The 26,887-nt window shown below is 28.5% G+C and overlaps 2 protein-coding genes across 3 annotated transcripts in view; both read left to right on the forward strand.

Moving 5' to 3' along the window:
* The window catches only part of LOC127171273 (bromodomain adjacent to zinc finger domain protein 2B-like), a 59,269-nt gene extending 48,934 nt beyond the window's left edge, over positions 1-10,335 (forward strand). The window contains exons 4-8 of the mRNA XM_051119821.1: positions 1,167-1,364; positions 5,680-5,829; positions 7,492-7,652; positions 7,993-8,208; positions 9,880-10,335. Of these exons, the coding sequence (XP_050975778.1) occupies positions 1,167-1,364; positions 5,680-5,829; positions 7,492-7,652; positions 7,993-8,208; positions 9,880-10,335 (1,181 nt within the window). The remainder of the gene's footprint in view (positions 1-1,166; positions 1,365-5,679; positions 5,830-7,491; positions 7,653-7,992; positions 8,209-9,879) is intronic.
* A 3,635-nt stretch (positions 10,336-13,970) lies between these two features.
* The window catches only part of LOC127171314 (bromodomain adjacent to zinc finger domain protein 2B), a 37,735-nt gene continuing 24,818 nt past the window's right edge, over positions 13,971-26,887 (forward strand). The window contains exons 1-12 of one of the 2 annotated variants that reach the window (XM_051119887.1): positions 13,971-14,073; positions 15,599-15,865; positions 15,980-16,034; positions 17,531-17,639; positions 17,726-17,827; positions 19,750-19,963; positions 20,227-20,319; positions 20,406-20,467; positions 20,655-20,720; positions 22,445-22,510; positions 23,120-23,164; positions 23,445-23,477. In XM_051119887.1, coding sequence (XP_050975844.1) covers positions 14,028-14,073; positions 15,599-15,865; positions 15,980-16,034; positions 17,531-17,639; positions 17,726-17,827; positions 19,750-19,963; positions 20,227-20,319; positions 20,406-20,467; positions 20,655-20,720; positions 22,445-22,510; positions 23,120-23,164; positions 23,445-23,477 — 1,158 coding nt within the window. In that variant the 5' untranslated portion in view covers positions 13,971-14,027. The remainder of the gene's footprint in view (positions 14,074-15,598; positions 15,866-15,979; positions 16,035-17,530; positions 17,640-17,725; positions 17,828-19,749; positions 19,964-20,226; positions 20,320-20,405; positions 20,468-20,654; positions 20,721-22,444; positions 22,511-23,119; positions 23,165-23,444; positions 23,478-26,887) is intronic. The other variant, XM_051119886.1, reaches the window with a different exon arrangement.

Below are 26,887 nucleotides of genomic sequence, written 5' to 3' on the forward strand. Positions count from 1 at the left end.
TTTAAGTTTGTATTTTTCTCAGACCATATTTAAAATGAAGATTTGCAAGAAGATTTTTTTTTACTGAAAATTAAGCACATTTTATCCCTCAAATTCTTGTTACTGTAATGAAATGATAACTTATTCTCATTGTTGTAAAGTGATATTTAAATGTCATTTAAATTAATTTAAATGTTCAAATATTAAATGTCCTTCAAAGATTGTTTTTTAATTAATATTCTTTAAGTTTACATTTAAAAAAAGTAAGATTTCTGAGAAAAAGAAAAAAATATATAACACCTTTATACATTTTTCTAACATTTTCTTGAGCAAGAAAAAAATGTATAGGCTTGTAATGACTTGGTGAAATAAGTTATGGGAAAATGTTCATTTCTGGCTGAATTATTGAAAAAATAGTGAGCAGTAAAGCAAATAAATTTTACATACTTTTTTTTTTTAACTTCTTTTCTCTTGGCCGGCGATTTTGATTATTCCGCCGCTTGGAGTGCATTAATATTTAAAGGCTATTTGCAGATGTCATTGCCTCTTGCAGTGCAGATGAGGGGAGACAGCAGGAGGGGATGGAGACCGGCCTTTCGGCCGTTTCTTCCAGCCATTTATTTTCGCCGTCTCGTCCTGTATCGACGGGCCTAGCCTCAAAGGAGCTGACGCTAAATATGCAGCTCATTAGAATGAGATTCAAAGCAAAGATGTGTCTTCTTTTTTTTTGCCTGTAAACGGCCATCACAGCAGTGCGGGGAACGAGGCTCTTTTTTTTTTTTTTGTCTCTCTTGAAGGGATTTTGCCTGCGTCCAGCTTTTGTGCTCTTACTCTATTCTCTGCGAATCCCTCAGGAGTTTTAGCAGTAAATGACTTCAGGAAAAAGAAAAGCCCTTAGCCCACTTAAGTGCCGAAGAAAAAGGGGAATTCATTGGTTTAGTAAATGTAGTTTATAGAAGTGATGTGCATTACTGAAATATAGTGGCGTTGATCGACAATGCTAAAAACCAGCATTACTGCGCATTTCATATAAATTGAGCATGGTAGGGCTTCACGATTAATCAAAGTAAAGCCAAAATGATATTAGGTTGGTGCAATTATCAAATCTCAAATGCTTCAAGTTAATTAAAAAAAAAAACTGTCGCACATGCATGAGTTAGTGATATTTTTTTTTATTTTTCTCTTAGGTCATTTGTTCCAGATGATTGGAAATCAGGGTTTGGGAATTTCTTCTGTTTCTGGTGCCTTTCCCATGATCAATCACCCGGTCTTCAGTCTGCACTCCTCTTCTCCTGTCCGCTCTGAATTCGGAGGTCTGGGAACTCTGGGAACCCTGGGAATGTCGGCCGCTCTGGCCGCCCGCTCTCAGATCGGAGCTTTACCAGGTATGTTGGGCAGAAGTCGTCATTAGCTTCAGGTGTTTCTTCACAGGTATAGTCTAATACAAGTATAGTCTGATTTTTCCTGAACATTAGGCACATTTTACCCCCAAATTCTTATCATACTGCTAAATAAATAAATAAATAAAAATAATTCTCATTACTATAAAGCAACATTTAAATGTCATTTAAATTAAGCGTCAGACGTCATGGTAGTATTTGTTATCTTAATTTTAATTAAAAATGTTTCAGTTTATTTTTTAATATATATATATATATATATATATATATATATATATATATATATATATATATATATATATATATATATTAACATTTTTATTCTGAAACATGTTTAATTTTTGTATTAAATTACATTTTTTTTTAATTTTGAAATATTACTACGCAATGGTAGTATTTGTTGTGTATCTTGATTTTACTTTAAAAATGTTTATGTATAATTATAATTTATATATGTATAGAAATAGAATTATGCATTTATTCATACTTAAAATATAATATAATATTATAATATAATATAATATAATATAATATAATATATATATGACGTTATATATTTTTATATGTATATAATGTCATATAATGTATATTATATGTATAATTATTTAATAATTTAATATATATATATATATATATATATATATATATGTATATGTGTGTGTATATATGTATATATGATTATAATTATAATTATAATTGAAATTATAATTGAAATTGTAATTGTTATAAATACAATTATAATTGTAAAGTTTGAATTTATAAGTATAATACAGTATATGTGTGTAATGTAGTATAATATACTGTATATTATATTATTAAACACAGGATGTTGGACCTTATTTTTTATTATACTACCAGGAAATGTTTTTATTCAGAAACGTGTTTAATTTTTACATTTTTAAATATTCATACATCATAGTATTATTTGTTGTTTATCTTGATTTTAATTTTTAAAATGTTTATTGTATAATAATTTATTTACGTATAAAAATAGAATTATACATTTATTCATTAATATAATATAACGTAATATAACATAATATAATACAACAATATAATATAATGTAATATATATGAAATGTAATGTATTTTTATATGTATATAATGTCATGTATATAATATGTATCATTATTTAATAATCTAATTTATTATTTAAATTATAATTGTACATTTTGAATGTATAATTATAATAATGAAACGTACAGAAACATAACAGAAACATGTTCAATATATTTAAATTAATTTTAATTTTTAAATATTCATACGTCATGGTGGTATTTGTATATATTGATTTAAATTTTAAAATCTTTATTGTATAATAATACATATACATAAAAAATTTAATTCATTTATTCATACTTCATACTAATATAATATGATATAATGTATAATTTATATTAAATGTTAAATATTTTATATGTATATAAATGTCACGTATATAATATTTAACATTATTTAATAATTTAATATATATAATTGTACATTTAATGCATCACTATAATGTGTGTTTATAATATATGTATGTAATATAATATATTTTATATTATTGAACACATTCTTTTGGATTGTAATTTTTATAATACTGCTAGAAAATGTTTTCGTTCAGAAACATGTTTAAGTGGAATATACAGTATTATAATGTATCACCTTAATGTATTTTAGATTTTTTTTTATTTATTTATTTATTTTTTGTCTTATGTCAAGTTAAAATGTTATATAAAATAATATATATCAGTAATAAGAATTACCATTGAGAATATTTGCAGTTGCAAAAAGTAAAGAAAATGCAGGGAAAAAACTACATATCGCACTATAATCTTTATTTCTTTTTTGAGGAGGGGGGTTGAAATGTGACCTGGACATGTTTTTGTGGGCACATGGGCAGCATGTTTCACCTTTATGGTGCTTTCCATCAGTCCGGCGGTCCACGCTGAAGCCGTGACATTTATAAAGACCTGAATGCTTCGGGTCAGAGCTTTGCTTTAACCTCCTGCAGCGACTTCAGCTCCTCACAGACTTAAACACTTCATGACACGCAATGTTTCTTTTCTGAACAAGATTGTTGCTGTAAAAGAAATGGGGATTGCGCAAATCTCAGTTCCCATCCTGAAGGACAATCAGACACTGAAACTGTCAAACAAACCAAAAGTGATGCTTTTAAAGTTGTTTCTTGTATTCATACGATGTAGGACATGCTTTACTATTTGTCATAAAGTGGATGTTTACAGAACTGTGTGTTTTCAGCCAGATCTGTATGCCATGTGTGAGCCAGCTATTGGCGTGTGATGTCTGTTTTAGATTTACCATTTTCAGCGTGTTTATAATGAATGACTGAAATGAGAGTAAAGCGCCGCTGTTAGGAGATCTGAGGAGTTGGTGTGAAAGCAGACGCCTGTAATCACAAGATGGATTTTCGCTGGCTCTGAACCATTTAGCATCACTCACTGACTGTTTGTATAGATTTGTTTGCTCACTAAGGATTTATAAGCTAGTTTGGTTGTGGTTATGGCACAGTTGAGGATAAATTAAAGAGGTTTTTGTGCTTTTTAAGGACACTTGAGGTGCTTACATGTCTTGTCATTGATACAAAGAGAACAATATACAGAAACAGCACTTTTTGGCTGTAACGTTATACAGTATGTTGCATATCTCTTTATTATAAAGAGTATAAGTTATTTAGCATAGCTCTCCATATTTTTACATACGCTACCAGTAAAAAAAATTTTGAACAGTAAGATTTTTAATTTTTTTTTTTTTTTTAAAGTCTCTTGTGCTTACCAAGACTGCATTTATTTGATCCAAAATACAACAAAAACAGTAAAAAAAAAAAGTTTAAATATTTATACTATTTAAAATAACTGTTCTCTATTTAAATATAATTTAAAATGTAATTTATTTCTGTGATCAAACCTGAATTTTCAGCATCATTACTCCAGTCCTGTGTCACATGATTCTTCAGAAATCATTCTAATATGCTGATTTGCTGTTCAAGAAACATTTGTTATATAATATTATATTATATTATTATCTGATATAAAGTTTTTGTAACATTATACATTATACCATTTAAAATCTTGGAGTCAGTATAATTTTTATTTTTTGGAAGGAAATTATAGAAATTAATAGTTTTATTTAGCAAAGATGCTTTAAATTGATCAAAAGTGATGATCAAGACATTTTATAATGTTACAAAAGGTTTCTATTTCAAATAAATACTGTTCTTCTACTCAGCTGTTTTCAACATCATAATAATACTAAATGTTGTTTTTTGGGCAGCAAATCAGAATATTAGAATGATTTCTGAAGGATCATGTGACTGGAGTAATGATGCTAAATTCAGCTTTGAAATACACAGGAATAAATTACATTTGAACGTATATTCAAATAGAAAACCGTTATTTCAAATAGTAAAAATATTTCAAAAATTGTACTGTTTTTGTTGTACTTTGGATCAAATAAATGCAGGCTTGGTGAGCAGAAGAGACTTCTTTAAAAAACATTAAAAATCTTACTGTCCAAAAATTTTTGACTGGTAGTGAATAGTACACTCACATAAAGAAATAAACACTATATAGCAAATCTCAACTGCTTGATTGCTCGTATCATTGCAAAATGTATACTATAATAGTCACAATTAGATTAGATCTGGGTGGTAAAAGGCATGAAGATATTAAGATATTTCAAACAATAACATCTGGAATATTCTGTAAAGCTGCTCTGAAAAGCACTATATAAATAAATTTGACTTGATTAAATTTAGTTGATTGGAGTTTTTAGTGTTATAATTTGGAGTCATTTTGCGCCTATGAAAGGTCTTTAATGATCTACAGCTGTAACAACAGATGAAATGACAAAGGAAAGTTTGTCAAGGCTTGACTTGACAAATCCTTGCGTGAAAGTTAAAAAAAAAAAAAGTCAGAAATCTGAAGATTATTTGAGATTAAAAGATCGAGATGCCCATCCTAAAAAAATCTTAAAGGGACAGTACACCTTTAAATGATTATTCTATCACCCTAAAGTTGTTTCAAACCTGTACGAGTTCCTTTTTTGTGCTAAACACACAAAAAAAAAAGAATGTAGGTAACCAGACAGTTGATGGTAGCGATTAACTTCCATTAACTTGTATTTTTTCATACTGTGAAAGTCAATGGGTACTGTCAACTCTTTGGTTGCCAGCGTTCTTCAAAATAGTTTCTTTTGTTCTCAGAAGATGAAAGAAACTCGTACAGGTTTGTAATGACATGAGGGTGAGTGAACAGTGACAGAATTTGTATTTCAACCCATTTAACTATTTCCTCAGATTGGTGGCGTTCTGCAGATGCTCAGGGTCAGGGGTCAGCAGCCTTTTTTCCTCATCTTCTGGGTCTACCAGCATTATTCAACGCACCGTCCCTGAACCAAGAGCAAACCATCCTCCAGTCTCATGCGGCCAGACGCACTCCTGCGAAAGGTGCGTGATATGCTCTGTTTGTATTTTTATTCCTTAAGGCTGTGAGCTCTGAACATGAAGACTGATGCATAATACAAGCAAAATAAATACACTTTTACCCAAATACTAAGGAAGCATTGCTTTTATCCCTCTAAAATTTGCAATTTTAATTCAAAATGTCAGTCATAAATGCACTCATATTTCGTTAAATACAGGCAAGTATCTATGAAAATATTGCAGAAACTGATTTAACAGATATGCTAATAGTAAATATCTGAAAATGACTTATTCTGCTGTAATACAGAAGAACGCTTCACTTCAGCTATTTCAGGTTTTGGCAGGTATTGTGTATTGTCATCTGGTAATTTAACAGATTTTATTCATGCATATTCTGGTGTGGGGAAAACCAATCACAGCAAGCTGAATTTGCTTGCTATTTATTTACTTAATTTATTTCATTTTACTGTATTATTTTTCCTAAAAATTAAGCTCTTTTTATATATTAACTAATATTTTATATAAATTATATAATTTGCAATTACATAAATATATTGGCAATTGCAAAAAATAACTCAGTAGTGAAAGATCTCGATGCATCAAGGTGAAGAAAATATTTAGAATTGTTGCACAACTGGTTGTTACTGTAATGCAAAAACAATATCATTCTCATTCCTATAAAGTGACATTTAAATAACATTTACATTTTGAAAGTATCCAGATTTAATGTATATTAATATACAATTGTTTATATATTAACATTGTTTTTAACATTTTTAACATTGTTAATAAAAAACATTATTAATAACTGAGCATTAATAATAACTGAGCAGCAAGTCAGCATATTAGAATGATTTCTAAAAGATCATGTGACACTAAAGAGTGAAGTAATGATGCTGAAAATGCAGCTTTGCATCACAGGAAAAAATTACATTACAATAAAAAGACATTTATTTTAAATTGTAATAATATTTGACAATATTAATGTTTTTACTGTATTATGGAACACACAAATACATAAGAGACTACATTAAAAACATTAAAAAATTGTAATGTTTCCAAACTTTTGACATAATTTATGCATATTCATTTTATATAATATATGTACATATTGCTATATTTATTACATTTTTTTTTATTATTCATATTAATTTTCTTACTTTTACTTCTAATAAAATCTATGAAGTCTGCAGACATGTGCATGTTTATATTTTATTTATTTATTTATTCATTCATTTTTAAATGAAAAAATGCTTTTACCACAGCATTTAACCATGTCTTTCTTTCATGTTAAGTGGGTAAACAAGATTTGTTTTCTTTCACACTAACACACAGTCACAGTATATGACACTGATATGTTTACTGTGAAACCATATCTAGCCTCAGGACCAGAACAGCCTGCTGATGTTTACAGTGTTTACCATACACAGTCACTTCGACATGTTAATAAACACATTTGAGATCTTATTTTGTCTGTATGATGTTTTATAAATGCCATCTATTTACACGTCTACTGTACTTGTGATGAAAGCAATCGTCACTGATTAAAAAAGCATCTCACATTCACTGCTTTTAGATGATTTGGTAAATGATCCTGAATTTTAAAACCTAGTTTTAAAGCGTTTTCTTGCTGTCTACTTCTTATATCAACAAAATTTGTTTCATATATGATATTTTTTGAAGCAGGACTAAATGGCTCTGTCAATGGGAAAACAAACTCAAGCTCTGCCTCCTCCACACCCTCTCCAGTCCTCATCACTCCAGATCAGACCAAGAGCCTCAAAACCGTCCCAAAACCAGCATTAAACAAGCTAGAGGCAAAAGCTAGACCCAAAACAAAAGGCGAGGTAAAGACTTTTGCTCCTTTACGGTTCATTTAATCATTATTTACACCCTTATAAACCCATATGTTGTTTATATTTTATAGTGGAACTCAAATTTGAGTCATTTAGTCGACTTGTATATTGTAACTAAGCAAATATTTTACACATGTTTGCAGCATTCACATCAGTATGCAGTTTGAATGCTTCTGTTGACACTTTCTGTCAGAAAATATCATCCACCTTTTTTTGGGACTATTTTTAGTCTGTCATGTCAGCTGGATGGGTGGCAGAAAGGGTTGTTTGTGTAAACAAAGAAAATGTGTGTGTGGCCGCTGCTGTCGGCTGACATTGCTCTTCCTGACAGAAGCTGCATAGCAAAGGGCCAGACGTCTCCATCAATAGTGACAGCCAATCAGCATCCAGCTCTGACAGCTCGAGCGATGCTCTGAGCAGCTCTGACTCAGACGACCTGGAAGATGTTGACGACGACGACGATGATGATGATGATGATGATGATGATCAGAGTGATGATAGTGTGGATTCGGAAAAGTGCGGAAAAGATCCGAAAGGTATCCGTAAGGTATGTGTGTCAAAGTGTTGTTATTGTTAAATAAAACTGTTATTGGAAATAAAATGTTTCAAATGCTAAAATGACTAAAACTAAAACTGAAGTAAAATAAAGAAACCTATAACAGTAAGGTTTCTTTTGTTAAGATTAGTTCAAAATATTTATTACATGAATTTTTTTTTATATTGCTAATTTCAACATTTACTCAAAAGTTTTAAAATCAAAAGTTATATCTTCTGATATTATTTAATGCATCAGAGCTAATACATAATGAACTAACAATGAACAGTTGTAACATTATTAATAAACAAATTTTAATAAATATTGCAACAAATTTCTTATCCTAACAAAACTGCTTATTGTTAAATTAATGCATTAAATAAAGTTAACTAATGGGGCGTTGTTTTAAAAATAAATTAGGAATAAATTTAAATTAAAAAATGTTAAAAGCAAATAACAGAATTACTACTTAATAAATGAAAATTAAAATAGAAAATAGAAGCTCATTTAAGATATTAATAAATATTATAATAGTACATGTAAGTAATAATAAAAATGTCAAAAGCAAATAACAGAATTACTACATAATAAATAAAAATTAAAATAAAAAATATGAAAATATCAGCTCATTTAAAATATTCATAAATATTATAATAGTACATGTAAGTAATGATAAAAATAACACAGATTAAATATATCTTTTTATAATTTTAAAACACAAGTGCCAAGATTTGTTTTATTAATTATTATTATTATTATTATTATTATTATTATTATTTAAAAACTATAATTATCATGAAAATATTAAAAATAAATCGTAATATTAAAAAATAATAAACATTAAAAATAATGCAACAGTAAGGTTCATTAGCTAACATTAGTAAACATGAGCTAAGAATGAACAATACTTATGACATTTATTAATCTTAGTTAATATTAATGTCAACATTTACTAATGCATTATTAAAATCAGTAGTTGTGTTTGTTAACGTTAGTTAATGCACTGTGAAATAACACGCGCAAACAATGAACGACTGTATTTTTATTAACTAACATTAACAAAGATGAATAAATGGTGTAATAGATGTATTGTTCATTGTTTGTTCATGTAAGTTAATACATTAACGAATGTAAACAAATGACACCTTATTGTAAAGTGTTACCTTAATCTAAAGTTGTGTATTGTATTTTTGATATTAAACTAAAAATGTAAAAAAGCTCATTCAAAATATTAATAAATATTCTAATAGTATACAAATTGTACATTTAATAGTATTATTAATAGTAAATTAACAGATGAAAAATATTAATCTTTTTAAAATCTAGTGATAATCTAGTGCCAAGATCTTAAAAATGTATCTGTCTCTGTTTAGGTTCATGTTTATTAAACAATTTTTATAATTGTTATAACATTTAAACATTTTATATTGTTGAAAAAATGGTAAATGGTAAATAAATGGTGGTTATTATTATTATTATTATTATTATTATTATTATTATTATTGTACAAATTAAAAAATAAACTGTTGATAATAATCATAATTATAACAATAACAATTATGTAAATAATAAAAATAATAAACAGTAATATTAAATAATAATAAACATTAAAATTAATGTGGAATTTAAATATAAAAACAGACATTTTACCATTTATTTTATGTTGTCATTCTGCTTATTCAGGAGGAAATGCACAGAGACAGGAAGAAGAATTGCCTCACTGTAGGGCAGGATAAGCTGGATGTCCGGGGTTCACTTTCATCCCAGCTACCATCACAAATCCAGGCCTTTAGGCCGACAGAAGAGCCCAGTAAACACACCAGTGTCATTCAGGCCACAAGTCTAACAGTCAGCGCAAAACCGCTTGCACTAGTTACGCAGTGCCGTAGAGACAGAGATGCTCTGTCCCCTAAAAACCTGCCTGTCTCCCACTCATCCTCTCCGAAACCACCTTCCCTCACCCCGTCACCACAGCTTCTGTCTCAGTCTCAGTCTTCCTCTCCCACACTGCCCTCCTCCAAATCCATTCCTTTGCAGTCAGACCGTCCGAAGACGTGCAAGAATTACCTCGACGAGACCCTACTGACCATTAACAACATCAGCAAACTCAAACAGGTGACTTTCTCTGAAAGACAATGAGATAAAGATCAGCATATTAGAATGATTTCTGAAGGATCATGTGATGTTGAAGATGGGAGTAATGATGCTGAAAATTCAGCTTTGCATCACAGGAATAAAATATAAATGCAAGCAGCAATTAAGGGGCCAAGCACAGAGAAGGCAAGATAAATCATGCCAGCATTTCTGGCAGCATCAGACCAACTGCATTAATGAGCAATTAAAGACGTATTTATTATTTTAAGCAAAACAGCTGAAAAATCAAATACAGTCACTATTAATATGATTGATTGAAATTGATCACTGTTGACCAGTAGGTGTTGCTGTCAGTATGTCAAAGCTTTGCAGAGTCATTTTGGCATCACGCCTTACATTTGTTGCGGCACTGTACAAATACGGTTTTGTCTATTGACGTGAAATCCATAACTTTTTGACAGCACAGTCTGAAGATGATCTGACTCGAATTTGGTGAAAATCAGGCGAACTGTCACAGAGGAGTTCAAGAAAGTAGGTTTTCAACATAAATCAAAATAGCGGACAGGAAGTTTCGTATTTCGTCACGAAATCCATAACTTTTTGCCAGCATGGTCTGAAGATGATCTGAGCCAAATTTGGTTAAAATTGGACGAACGGTCTAGGAGGAGTTTGAAAAATAGGTTTTCAACATTCTGCCAATTTTGGCATAATCGGTATTGATCTTCTTGACATGAACCAAGGAACATATTCACAATAGGACAATTTAATCAAATGTTATTAGCATTTTTTGACATTTTTTTTATAACCTTTTGGCCACAAGGTGGCGCTGCCCCCAAACTTTTTGAGTACTGTCATAACGATTTCATAACGATACATCAATGCATTTGTAAAATGCATTTTGTGAAAAAATTAAAGTTAAAGATGGCTGACATGGGAAAACTGGGTATGATTCGGCTCTGCATGCTCCGACGAATCCAAAGAAACCACTTTTATGATTTTTGGCCTAACTATTCAGAAGCTAAAAGCATAAAAGCAATTCTTTGTATCTCCTGACCACTAGGTGGGACTGTGCCGAAACACTGCAGGTAGGCTCAGGTCATGATTGATATAACACACACCAAGTTTGGTCTCAATACGCCAAACCGTTGCGGAGATGTAGCCTCTCATCCATTTTTGCGTGCTTTTCGTAAAATTTGTTTGTGCATTATTAGAGAGCGGTTTGACTTGAATTCCATAACTTTTTGCCAGCATGGTCTAAAGATGATCTGAGCCAATTTAGATGAAAATCAGACAAACCGTCTAGGATGAGTTCGAAAAAGTAGGTTTTTCAAACTATTAAAAATAGCGAAAAAACTAAACATTATGATCCTTGGTGCTCTCTGCATGAACCAAGGAATATATTGAGATCACTTTCATTACAATAGGCCACTGGTGGAGCTGCCCCCAAACATTTTGAGTACTGTCAGGGCATGGTGTCGAAGACGCATACAGAGTTTCGTAACGATACGTCAATGCATTTGTAAAATATAGCATTTTTGCGAAAATGCCATTTTTGACACCAAAAATGGCTGACATGGGAAAATTGCGTATGGTTCGACTCGGCATGCTCCTCCAAATCCAAAGAGACCACTTTTGTGATTTTTGGCCTAACCATTTGGAAGCTATAAGCAAACAAGCAATTCTTTGTATCTCCTGAACACTAGGTGGCACTGTGCCAAAACACTGCAGGGAGCCTCAGGTCATGATTGTTATAACGCACACCAAGTTTGGTCTCAATACGCCAAACCATTGCGAAGATACAGCCTCACATCCATTTTTGCGTGCTTTTCGTAGAATTTGTTAATAATAACTAGATGAAAAAAGTTCGTCAAGACAAACTTTAAGTTGGCTTGAGAAAGCTATGGGCGGACCAGAAAGTTTGAAAAAGTTTGACAAAAAGTTTGAAAAGTTTGAAAAAAGTTTGAAAAGTTTGAAAAGTTTGAAAAGTTTAAATAGTTTAAGAAGTTTTAAGTTTGGATGGTTTTCAGTCTGAAATTTATATTTAGAAGTTTTAAAGTTTGAAAGTCTGTCAGATAGATAGATAGATAATTAGCAAGTTGGTAGCATGTTTCTAGCATGATTAGCAAAGTTGCTAGCAGGTTTAGCATGAGGTTTCTAGCATGATTAGCATGCCAGTTGCTAGCATGTTTCTAGCATGATTAACAAAGTTGCTAGCATGTTTCTAACATGATTAGCATGTTGCTAGCATGTGTCTAGCATGATTAGCAAAGTTGCTAGCATGTTTTTAGCATGAATAGCCAGTTGTTAGCATGTTTCTAGCATGATTAGAAAAGTTGCTAGCATGTTTCTAGCATGATTAGCAAAGATGCTAGCATGTTTTAGCATGCATGCATAGCAGCATGTTTCTAGCATGATTAGAAAAGTTGCTAGCATGTTTCTAGCATGATTAGCAAAGATGCTAGCATGTTTCTAGCATGACTAGCATGTTTCTAGCATGATTAGCATGTCGCTAGCATGTTTTTAGCATGATTAGCAAAGTTGCTAGCATGTTTCTAGCATGACTAGCATGTCGCTAGCATGTTTCTAACATGACTAGCATGTCGCTAGCATGTTTCTAGCATGATTAGCAAAGTTGCTAGCATGTTTCTAGCATGATTAGCATGTCGCTAGCGTGTTTCTAGCATGATTAGCAAAGTTGCTAGCAGGTTTCTAGCATGATTAACATGTCACTAGCATGTTTCTAGCATGATTAACATGTCGCTAGCCTGTTTCTAGCATGATTAGCATGTCGTTAGCAGGTTTCTAGCATGATTAGCATGTCGCTAGCATGTTTCTAACGTGATTAGCAAGTTGCTAGCATGTTTCTAGCATGATTAGCAAGTTACTAGCATGTTTCTAGCATGATTAACATGTCGCTAGCCTGTTTCTAGCATGATTAACATGTCGCTAGCCTGTTTCTAGCATGATTAGCATGTCATTAGCAGGTTTCTAGCATGATTAGCAAGTTGCTAGCATGTTTCTAGCATGATTAGCAAAGTTATTAGCATGATTGTGGTTGCTAGCCATAGATAGTTAGTAATGGTTAGATGATAGATAGATAGATAGATAGACAAATAGATAGTAATGGTTAGATAGATAGATAGATAGATAGATAGATAGATAGATAGATAGATAGATAGATAGATAGATAGATAGATAGATAGATAGTAATGGTTAGATAGATAGATATATAGATAGATAGATAGATAGATAGATAGATAGATTAGATAGATAGATAGTAATGGTTAGATGATAGATAGATAGATAGATAGATAGATAGATAGATAGATAGATAGATGAGTTTGAATGAGTTTAAATGGATTAGAAATACAGTACATAGAAGGGAAGCTTGATTGAGTCTCAAAGGATTCTGGGAGTTTTGACAGTTGAAATTTGAAAAGTGCTGGCTCATTTGAACATTCCGTCAATGTAAGTCTATGGGATTTTTCCCAGTTTTAAACGTCATTTTTAGGAAAACCGTAAGTCCGATCAGTTAGAAAAGATATAGCACACCCGGCGAGATCAGTCTGAAGATCTGGGCTGAGTTTGGAGTTTGTAGAGTTAAAGCTGTAGGACGAGTTAGAGTCAGAAATTTTAGTCTCAGAAGAATAATAATAATAATAATAACTTTAAGTGTGGAGCACTTCAGGGGGGCGGAGTCTGAGCTCCCTGACGGTAAAGACTCTGATGACTCGTTAATGGAGGACGAGGATGAAAATGACGCTTCAAATGATAGTCTGTCAGGTCAGTGTGATGTCTGATTATTCAGATCAAATGTTATTGTTTAACATTGGTTAACTATGATTAATTAACATAAACTAACAATGAAAAATGGTGTTAATGTTAACATTTACTAATACATTATTAAAATTAAAATATTATACAAAAAACATGAAAACATAATTTTAAAACTACTTACCACTTTTTTTTTTTTTTTTTTTTTTTTTTTACAAACTTAAGATGTGTGGAAAAGCATTTTTAATTTAGTATCATTCATATATTGTTATAGATACAGTTTTTGTTAATGTTTTGAATAAGGTTTTAATTTGACTTTTTTTTTTTATTTAAATTTTATTTAAATTTTTGAACATTTGTTTTGTCATTATTATTATTAGTATTATTTTAAACATGTCTGCATACTTTAATTAATATCTGTGTATTTACTGTAGTTTATTTTACTAAAAGTTGAACTAAAAAATTAGAAATGTTGGCAACTACCTCAAAATAAGTTTGCTTTTATTTTAAATAAACTTTTTTTTTACAAACTGTAAAATAAGAAGTGTGGAAAAGCATTTTTATTGTAGTATCATTCATATAATTGAATGCTATACTTCAAGTATAGCATATATATACTTCATATACTTGAATTAGGTTTTAATTTTATATAATTTTGTTTTTTATTTTAATTTTAGTTAAAGTTTTTGACATTTTGTTTTTTGTTGTTGTTATTATTATTATTATTATTATTATTTTAAACATGTCTACATAATTTTTATTGTTTGTTTGTATTTCCTGTATTTTTTTTTTTTATACAAGTTGAACTAAGCAAAAATTAGAAATGTTGGCAACTACCTTAAAATAAGTGTACTTTTATTTTAAATAAACATTTTTCACAAAATGTAAATTAAGAAGTGTGGAAAAGCAATTTGATTTTAGTATCATTCATATAATGTTTATATATATATAGACATATATATATATATATATATATATATATATATATATATAATATATATATATATATATATTAAAAACCTAATTTTTTTTTTTTTTTTGTTAATGTTTTGAATTAGGTTTTTAATTTTATATTTTGTTTTTTATTTTATTTTAATTTTAGTTAAAAGTTTTAGATTTTTTTTTTTGTCATTATTATTATTATTATTATTATTATTATTATTATTATTATTATTATTTTAAACATGTCTATGAAGTTTTTATTAATGTTTGTTTGTTTACTGTACTTTATTTTAAGTATCATTCCTATACTATTATAGATATAGTTTTTGTTAATGTTTGAATTAGGTTTTAATTTAATTTTTTTGTTTTGTTTTTATTTTAATTTTTGTTAAAGTTTGAAATTTTGGTTCGTCTATTATTTGTATTATTATTGTTGTTGTTGTTGTTATTATTATTATTATTATTATTATTATTATTATTATTTTAAACATGTCTACATAGTTTTTATTAATGTTTGTTTATTTACTGTAGTTTAACATTTATATGTAAGTGTGAGTAAACGCACATTCATATATTATTTTCTCTCTTGCAGACTCTAACAGCAGTTTAGACACTGATTCTGATGATGATGGTAAAGATGAAGAGATGGACACAGATTTAGAAATGGACAGAACGCCGCTCAAACTCAACAAATCCTCAGCGTCTGTGCTAGACTCCTCCCACAGCACTATCCCCGCCCCTCTAAATCTACAGGTTCATAAAACACCTGCCACAACCACACCAACCACTGTGACCAGCTCTGGAAATTCAGCCAATCACAGCCCAGCTTTCTCATCTTACAGTGTGGCCACACCCCCAGGTACTTCATTGTACTAGTGGTCGACCAGTAGATTGCCATGGCTGATATATTGGCCAATATTTGCCATTTTGTTTATTATTGCATCAGCCAGTATTATATCTGCCATCTTTCTAGGGAAAAGAAGAAGAGTCACAGATGAATGTGCACTGCGGAAACCTCTAGAATATGGGTGAGTCGTAACTTTCCAGCCTTTTCATTTTATATGCACCCTTATTTTCTTTCTTTGCATGCATTTTAACTTTCTTTTATGCCCAGTACATACAAATTTTCTTCTAGTTATGCAACTGTATGTGTCAGAGCAATGCACTATAGTGGTGTTTTTGTAAACGGTTTTCTAGAATTAGTAAGTTAGTGAAAGTCAGCGTATTATTAGCTTCCATTAACAAAAATGTACATAAGTACAGAGGATTGTTATTGCATCAGTAATGCAACATGCACAGAAAAAACATACAAAAGGATTGAAAAAAGGTCAAGTAGTGAGGAACAGTGCTATTTTAACTTGTTGTCAGGTATGTTAAATGTTACTTATTAAAACACAAGGAGGCCAATATATTTATTAATATTATGAGATTTCTTTTTTCTTTTTTCTTTTTTTTAAATACCTTTAGCATATAACTATTTATCTGACACAAAAAACAATGAGATTACAAAATGAATTATGGAAACTAAACATTAGTTTAGTTTAGTTTTAAAGCATAACAAAAGTTGTTGTTTTTTTTGTTCATTTTTTTAGTTCAAGTTATTTTTTTTAATAACAAAAGTGCTATACAAGTAGTCCAAAAACAAATATTTTATATTATTAAATATTATGTTTTTTTTAATAAAAATGATTATTATTTTATAATTATTATTGATTATAATATTAATAATTATTTTATAATTAAATAGTATTAATATTACAGTTACATATTTATTTTTCTTAATATTACATTATTATTATTGTTATTGTTATTTTTAATTTATTATATTATGTGATATTTAAATATTAAACATTACATTTAATATTTGAATTGCAACATTTCTGCTTAGACACTGAAACATATTAAAATGCACTTAATATTATTAATTACTATTTTATAATTATTATTGATTATAATATTAATAAATAGTTTATCATTAAATAGTATTAATAATACATTTAAATATTTATTATTATTATTATTATTATTAATTTATTATATTATTATGCAATATTTTAATATTAAACATTACATTTAATATTTAAACTGCAACTTTTCTGCTAAAAGACACTAAAAGATATTAAAATATACCTGATATTAAGTAATATTGTTCATATGATAATAATTTGTAATAAAATAAAAATAACCCTATTGTTTTGCTTTTTAGTTAAGGTTTACTTCATACAGTAATTTGATAAATTTTCATTTATTTTCATTTATTTCATCATTTTTCTAAACTGAATGAACACTGAACTGAATGTGACTTGATTCGACTTATAAAGCACCTTAACTTATTTAAAAGAGTTGAAAACAGTGATGAACATCAGCGTTTAAAGCTAAAGTGTCTAAATGGAATAGAAAAAATAATGAATGTTACGACAAACAAGTTTTTTATGCCAATCAGCCTGGCTTACTTACAGTTGACTTATTTATGCATGACTTCACTTTCTGAGTCTTGAGCATGCCATAAAAACTTTGTTTGCAGATGGCAGAGAGAAACACGCATCACAAACATGTCTGGACGTTTACGGGGAGAAGTGGCGTATTACGCTCCATGCGGCAGAAAGATCAGACAGTATCCTGATGTCATCAAGGCAAGAGATGATCATGTAAAACTTGCTGCTGTTTATAGACCAATGCTGTCATTCTGTTTAATCTTCCTTTCTCTCACCCGTCACAGTATCTGACCAGAAACGGGATAAGCGACATTACACGTGATCATTTTAGCTTCAGTGCTAAAATAAAGGTTGGTGACTTCTATGAAGCCAGAGATGGACCACAGGTAACTTCTTCAGTTTTACTGCTCTATTATTCACGTCTGTCGAGTCAAACAGGCTCTTTACAGGCTGAACAAATGTGGTTTGTTTTGCTATGTGGGAGAGTCACATTTAAAGTGTTGTATTTTTTACAATTATTATTAAATGACTATTAAATATTAATAATAACATATACATTATAGATTTGATGGGTTATTAGTATTATCATTGTTTAAAAATTAGTCATAATAGGAAAAAAAATATCTATTAGTAGTAGTAGTAGTAGTAGTAGTAGTAGTAGTAGTAGTAGTAGTAGTAGTAGTAGTAGTAATATTAAAATAAAAAAGAAAATGTTAATAATAAAATAGCTAACAATTATTATTAGTAGTACTATTAGTATTACTACTACTGCTAATATAATAATTATAATAATATGAATATGAATAATTCATTTTTTTTTAAAAAAAAAAAGCATGCATTGCATAAAAAAAATAATTTACTAAACAGTTGTGTGGTATAGTGTGTTTTGATGAAATGTAACCCATGTAATTAAAATAAAATAACCAATTTAAGCAATAATATAACAAATAATTGTAAAAAATTATTATTATTAGATTTTATTGTATTATTCTTACTGTTTTATAAACTGAGTCATATTACTATTAATACTAATATAATATAATAATAGAAAAAAATAATAGCAACTAATATTAGTAGTAGCAGTAGTAGTAATAATAGTAAAATAAAAAAGAAAACATTAATAAAATGGCTAACATTTATTATTAGTAGTAGTAGTAGTACTACCACTACTACTACTACTACTACTACTGTTATAATAATAATAATAATAATAATAATAATTTTTTTTTTTTCAAAAAAAAGCATGCATTGCATAAAAAATGTATTTACTAAACTGTCATTGTGTAGTATTAAAGTGTTTCAATGAAGTAAAATATTATTAAAATATATAATAAATATAAATAATAAAATAACCCATTTAAGCAATAATACTATAACAAATAATTCTAGAAATTATTATTATTATTATTATTATTATATTTTATTGTATTATTCTAGCAGTTTCATAAACTGATTTATATTAATATAATATAATATAATATAATAATAGAGAACTAATTATTATTATTATTATTATTATTATTATTGTTACCAGTATTAGTAGTAATAGTAAAATAAAAAAGCATTAATAATAAAATAGCTAACTACTACTAATATGAGAAGAATTCATTCTAAAAAAGCATGCAGTGCATAAAAAAATTCATTTGCCAAACTGTTGTTGAGTGGTATTACAGTGTGATTTGAGTAATGCATATAATTAAAATAAAATAACTCAATTAAGCAATAATAATAATAATATAACAAATAATTGTAAAAAATAGTATTATTATTATTATATTTTATTGTATTATTATTACTGTTTTATAAACTGATTCATGTTATCATGGAATCATTCATATTAATGTATGAATGATTGATGAATGATAATGTAGTAATTATGCTAATAATGATAGACTTGAGATATTATTAATGTTTTCTTTGTAAATTATTTTATTACTACTGCTACTTCTGCTGCTACTACTACTACTACTACTACTACTACTACTACTACTACTACTACTACTAATAAAAACAATTATTATTATTATTATATTTTATATTACTAATAATACTAAATAATAGCTCATCAAATAATAATAATAATAATAATAATAATAATAATAATAATAGTGATAATAAATTGTAGATATTTTATTAGTAGTGTTTTTTTATTATTATTTTACTAGTAGTATTACTACTGCTACTACTACTACTACTACTACTACTACTAATAATAATAATAATAATAAATATTTATTATTGTTGTTGTTATTATTATTTTAATTTTTCAAATAAATAATGTATTCTCGAATGTTTTTGTCTTCTTCAGGGATTACAGTGGTGCTTACTAAAGGAGGAGGAAGTCGTACCTCGTATCCTGGCCTTGGAAGGTCGACGGGGTCGTCTAAAGAATGTTGAACCTCTGGGCAGTCCCGCCGCTGACCCCGCTCGCTCTCGCAGGAAATGCAGAGCACCTGACGAGAGTGAATCCGATGCTCTCAGCACATCCGAGGCCAAACTACTGCGCAAACTGGAGGCCCAGGGTACCGCTGACACAAAACAACACACAAATGCACACATTATCTTATCTGTTTTATCAAAAAAGTGGAACTAAAACATTTTAAATTGGAATTAAGAACTTAGAATGTTTTAAAAGATTTAGTTCACCCAAAATTATTATTATTATTATTATTATTTTTATTTTTTATTTATTTTTTTATTTATTTTTGAAGAATCGTCACATTTTCATTTGTTTTCTATACAAGGTTTCAGTTGGTCTTTAAAAATCTAAATTTGCTTTTCACAGAAATCGCGCGACAGGCGGCTCAGATGAAGCTAATGCGTAAGCTGGAGAAACAGGCGCTGGCACGAGCAGCTAAAGAGGCCAGGAGACAGCAAGGTGAGCTGGTTTTTTATTTTGTTTTTAGTTTCATTTCATTTCTGTTTTTTAGTACACTTGCTAAACCTGCTCCATTGAACTTTCAGCAATCATGGCGGCAGAAGAGCGACGAAAACACAAGGAACAAATGAAGATTCTCAAACAGCAGGTCTGAAACGTCCATGTTTTCTTATGATGTTTCCTGTTTGTTTGTGTGTGTGCATGCATTGCTGCTTTTGACACTTTAGATCAGACTTTACCTTTATGGGTTGATGCGTAAGATGCTTGTTGCTTCACCTTTCATCAGAAAATCCAGACCTCAGTTCATTCTCGCTCATTCATGCTTTCTTTTACAGGAGAAGTTCAAGAGAATCCAGCAGGTCCGTATGGAGAAGGAGCTCCGTGCACGGCAGATTTTGGAGGTACTATTAGTATTTAAAGAGCTAAGCTTGCAGCTAGTGGTTAAATTAAAATGATTTAAAATGAAGAGGAAAGTGATAGAAAAGCTGACCGCTTTGTCATCAGTTTTGATAATTTTACTATTATTTTGAAGAAAATTTGAGGTGCTTATAAATATATATAAATATTTAAAAACATGTTTAAAGAGCTTATATACAGTGCTTACGTAATGAAATAATTGAAAATAGTATAAATATAATACAAATACTGTATATATTTTCTGCGTGCAAAACTAATATTTTAATAAAAAAAATTAAATGGAGCAGAAAATTATGGAAAATACAAGTACTTATAAAATGTATAGGTACTTATAAATAAATATAATTTAAAAAAAAAAATTTAAAAGCTTATATGCACTTTAGTATACTAATAGTATAAATCAGTATAGTATAAATTTTAATTTAATACTAATAAATATATACAATAATATATACATGCAGCTAATAGTTTACTTAAAAAAAAAAAAAAAAAAAAAAAAAAGAAATTGAGCAGAAATTAATAGAAAATTACTTATACAAATGTTTAAAAGTCTTGTATAGATATTTTTTTAAAGGGTTGGCCTTATATGCACTTCTTTTTTTTTCTTTTTTTTTGCGGCTGTAGCACAGAAATTTCCCCATTGGGGGACAAATAAAGGTTTATCTAACATGCAACTAATAGTTTAATTTTAAAAAAAGAAAAGAAATTGAGCAGAAATTAATGGAAAAGCTGCCAGCAGAAATTTTATGGGTAATTATAAATACATATAAATATTTGAAAATATTTTTTAAAAAAGCTTATATGCACTTTAGTATACTAATAGTATAAATCAGTATAGTATACATTTTAAATAATTTAATAATATGAATAATAGTATTTAATAATAGTAAATATATACAGCAAGTGTATACATGCAACTAATAGTTTACTTAAAAAAAAAAAAAAAAAATTGAGCAGAAATTAATGGACAAGCTGTCAGGTTTGTTATCAGTTTTGATAACTTTACTATTATTTTGAAGAATGGGAAATTTTGGAGGTACTTCTATAAATATTTAATACATAATGTATGTACATAATACATACAGTTTTATAAAGCTTATAAACAATACAAATAAATACTTGAAAATAATAGAAATATAATACAAATAAAATTATTTGCATGCAGCCAATAGTTAAATAAAAAAAAAAAATGAGCAGAATTGATGGAAAAGCTGAAAATTTACAGGTAAAAATACATATAAATATTTTAAAATATATTTTTAAAAAGCTTATGCAGTATACTAATAGTGTTAGTATATTAACATATTTACTATTATTTTGAAATGTTAGACATTATGGAGGTACTTGGAGCTTATATACAGTACAAATAAATACTTGAAAATAATATAAATATAATACAAATTATTGATAATTATATACATGCAACTAATAGTTTAATTAAGTTTTTGTGTGTGTGTGTTTTACATCTTATATTAAACAATGTAAATTTGCTTAATTTTGCTACAATGACTGATGTTTCCTCTGAATTGAATAAAACTATATAAATATTGAACGTATATCAAATATCATTAGAAGGCTGTAAAATATTGATATGTAAGTTATACTATACTACACATTCAGACCTTACCTGGTTAAATAACTCAAGTTAAATAATTTCTGTCTAATATTATATATTAATATATTATGTTAAATATGTTATTGTTCACAGGCTAAAAGAAAAAAGAAAGAAGAGGCTGCTAATGCCAAAATCCTAGAAGCTGAAAAACGAATAAAGGTTTGTTGTTGTTTTTAGCAATTGATGCATTTATCGATTTACTAAATTATTTACAGCATTGGATTCATCATCTCTCCTTGCTATGAATTGCATATATTTACTAAAAACAATGAACCTATTAAGAGTAAAGTCAGACATTAGGTTACTTGGAACAAAAATACACTGTGAGTGATTTGGTTTTAAAGATTACAGATATAATTGTTATGAATGAGCAGATATTGCAGTTAAACGATTCAGGTGAAATATTTAAAGACGCACTGTTTATTGGAAAATTTTATAGGATGCAAAAAATATGGCATGATAAACAAAATTCGGAAACTGGACTAGTGCACATTTTTATAACCGTTTTGATGTGTTTCTGTGAGAGATTGAGTGAGACCCGAGACAGCGGCAATACTCCATTTCTCATTTTACATTAACACTCATGCGGCCCTCGACTATACGCCTGTCAATCAAAACCCAGGCGTTTCAATATACCACGGAAATAAATGGATAAAAACCTATCTGTTTATGACATCCCTCCATCTGCATCTCTTTCTCTCTGCCATCTCAGTAATGGAAATAAAAGAATATTTGCGAGTTTTAATTTATTTTTATCTCTTTCTGAAGGAGAAGGAGCTGCGCAGACAGCAGGCCATCATCCTGAAGCACCAGGTATGAGCAGACGTCTTCAAATCTCCTTCACAAACAGTATTTCTCTGAATAATGCCTCAGATCTCTGCTGCTTTTATTCTTTGATGTGATTACTTTAAAGGAATAGTTCAGCCAAAAATGAATTCTGTCATTTATTATTGTAAGAATTTTCTTTTTTGGCTCAGCTTTGCCTCTAAATGTATTGTGGGTAATCAATCTACTGGGGAGTTGCTCAATAAGGTTGTATGCATTTATTTATTTACTTATTTTTGTTCTTGCCTTTGCCAACTCTCTCTGGCAGGAGTTGGAGAGACATAGACTAGATATGGTATGGGTATGTTTACTTTTCTACATCTAACACATTGTGAAATGCTTGTGATTCGGGTGTTTTGCTCTGAATGCTTTGATTGCGCTCGCATTTCTTCTGCATGACGCCCTGCATTTGCTTTCATCTGCCTGCCAAAGAAGAGACAGAAGTGAGCTTTTTTTCTGAAACATAGTGAGCTGCCTATGTAGGAAGCATTTCTAAGTATCATAGACACGGTCTTGAAAAGCATATTCCTTTTAAGTTATTTTCTGGACAAATTCTAAGACAGCATTATATATGTTGTTCACAGTGAAGGCATTGCTGGAAGATTGCAAAAAGGGAAAAAAAAAAAAGGAAAAATACATAAAAAAAAAAATTCGAAAAGAAAAATCAATCAAAGATGGCAGACATTAGGTAAATTATGATACATTATGCATGACTTAAAAATATAATTCATGCAACAAATCGATTAATTGCAATTAATGTGTACTGTGTATATATATGTGTGTGTGTGTGTTTCTATATACATAAATAGACAGTATACATTCATATTTTATGTAAACGAATATTTATATATTTATTTTGGATGCAATCAATTAATTTGACAGCCCTAATATAAGTACTTTTTGAGTATTTATTAACAATGAATTAGTTTTTGTTTTTATATTTTAAGTTTTAACAATTTTTATTTGTCTTTTCTTTTTTTTTGAGTAATATTTAATATAATAATTTGTATTTAATATTTTACTATTTAATATTTTAGTTCCAGTAATTTTAGTACTTTAACTTTCATTTAAGTTTTCATCTAATATTTACATGATATTTGATTTAATATTATAATGTTTATTTTAGTTGCCAAAATAACATGAAAACACAAGTTTTCATCTAATATTTCTACTATATTTTATTTCTGTGTGTTTTATTTAATAGTATAATTTGCATTTAATATTGTAATATTTAGTATTTTTTAGTTTTATTAATTTTTACATTTTTTTAAATATTTCTATATATATATATAATACTTATATACTTATATATATATATATATATATATATATATATATATATATATAAACATATTTATTTTGGATGCAATTAATTCATTTGAGAGACATAATTTAAGTACTTTTTGAGTATTTATTAACTGAATTAGTCCTTACTAATTAATATTTTAGTTCCAGTAATTTTAGTACTTCAACTTTCATTTAAGTTTGTATTAATATCTGCACTATATTAGATTTATTATTATAATGTGTTTTTTTATTTTTTTTATTTTACAATTTAATATTTTAGTTTTAGTAATTTTAGTGCTTCAATTTAAACCGATTTTGGTTAGTTGATAAAACAACATGAAAACACAAGTTTTCATCTAATATTTGTACTATATTTTATTTCTATATATTTTATTAAATAGTATAATTCACATTTAATATTGTAATATTTAATATTTTAGTTTTAGCCATTTTTATATATTTTTTTTAAATATATATTTTTTAATTTTCATATTTTTATTTTTATTAAAATATCAAATTGTAATATTTCATATATATATATATATAGATAGATAGATAGATAGATAGATAGATAGATAGATAGATATTACATATATTTCTAAAATATATGCTTGTGTGTATGTGTACTTTTACATGATATTTGTATTGCCAGATATATCATAAGCAAATTAGAGAGCTGTTTGTTTTGCTACATGCGGGAATTGTTATACGAAGTACTTAATTGCTATTTAGAGGGTTTGATTTCAGTTAGGATGCTCCCTTAAAAGGCAGCTCACTGTTTTGGAACAGGGCCATAATCTCTCTATCTGTTAACAGACATCAGTCACAATATTTTCATCTGTGTTGGTGGAAACTGGATGTGTGCGTCCAGTTTCATATCATCAAGCCTTCAACTTAATATCATTCATTCTGATTATTGCTTGATTTTCATTTGCGTAGCCTCTAATGATTGTAATATTTGAGAATATCCAGTCCCTGAAGCATTCATGTTGTTTTAGATTAAAAATGGAAGTGCCGCTCAGCAGCAGTTTTCATTTGTGAATAATTTCAAGTCCATTGTTTCTTGCATCTTTTTTTTTTTTTGCATCTTGTTATACTGATGAAGTTTGGAGACTTCTGTGGTCTCGTTCATGTCTCCCTCCGTCTCTTCCGATCTGTCCTGCACTAAAGAGCTCAAGCTGCCCGTAGAAACCTGAAACTTGATATGTAACACTTGGAATAACTCACGCTTCATCCAGATGTTTGGAGTGGTGGACTGACCTGTGCTGGTTAACAGATCTGTTGTAGTTCTGCAGATTCTCAGCTCTCAGCCTGCTGAAGCTTCGTTAAATCTTCATGCTTGTTGTATGCAGTGTTGTCATCATTCAGTTATACAATGCATTTGTCGTAATTTTGTTCTTTTATTCTGGCTGTCTTTTGTTTGTTACTCATTTACTTTTAGTTCTTTGTTCTGTTCCATTCAGTTTCTCATTTTTCTTTAGGTGTTTTTAATTGTTTTTGCTTATTTGTTATTTTGTTTCTATTATTCATTTTTTCTCTATTTTTTCTATTCATTCTGTCTTTTTTTCTTCTTTTATCCACTTTCATTTTCTTGTGTTCTTTAGATCTTTTGCGTTCCTAATTTTGCTTTGTCTTTTTGTTTTCCCTCTTTGTCTTTTCTGTTTAATTATTTCATTTTCCTTTCATTTGTTCTTTAATTTGTTCAATCATTTGTTTGTCATAATTTAGTTAATTTTTTTCTTAAATCTTTTTTTACTCTATTTTTCTTATTTTGTTTTTCTCTCATTTAATTTTTTTTTCGTTCTGTTTCGTTGTTTTAAATTTCTCTGTTATTTTGTGTTCTTTCATTTGTTTGTTCTTTAGTGTTTTTTTCTTTTTTCTATTCAATCTGTCTTTTGTTCATTATTTATTTTTTATTTATTTTTATTTAATTTTTTTCCCTTTTATTCACTTTATTTGTTGTATTCTTTATATCTTTTGCTCTTTCTGTATCTGGGTCTTTTTCCTATTTGTTCTGTCTTTTCTTTTTAAATTCTTATTTTTCTTTAATTTGTTCTTTAATTTTTTTTTTTTTTTTTTTTGTTCTTTTTTGTTTTTTTTCATGCTGTTTTTATGCATTTTTTGCGTGCTTGTTCTTTCATTCATTGTTTATTTTGTTCGTTTCTTTCTTTTTTTTGTTGTTTTTGTTTACCTAGTTTTTTCTTTGACTATTTTTGTTAATCCTTCCTTCCTTCCTTCCTTCTTTCCTTGTGTTTCCTTTCCTTTTCCTTTATTTTTTTTTTTTTTTTTTTTTTTTTTTTTTAGATATTGTAAAATTATTAAGTTTTCTTCCTTTTTTTTTTTTTTATAAGTCATGTTAATTTTTTCTTTTGTTCTCAGTTCTTTATATTTTTTTGCTCTTTTTTCTTTATTTTTTTTATTTTT

The sequence above is a fragment of the Labeo rohita genome, chromosome 9, assembly GCF_022985175.1.
Source record: "Labeo rohita strain BAU-BD-2019 chromosome 9, IGBB_LRoh.1.0, whole genome shotgun sequence".
NCBI lineage: Eukaryota > Metazoa > Chordata > Actinopteri > Cypriniformes > Cyprinidae > Labeo > Labeo rohita.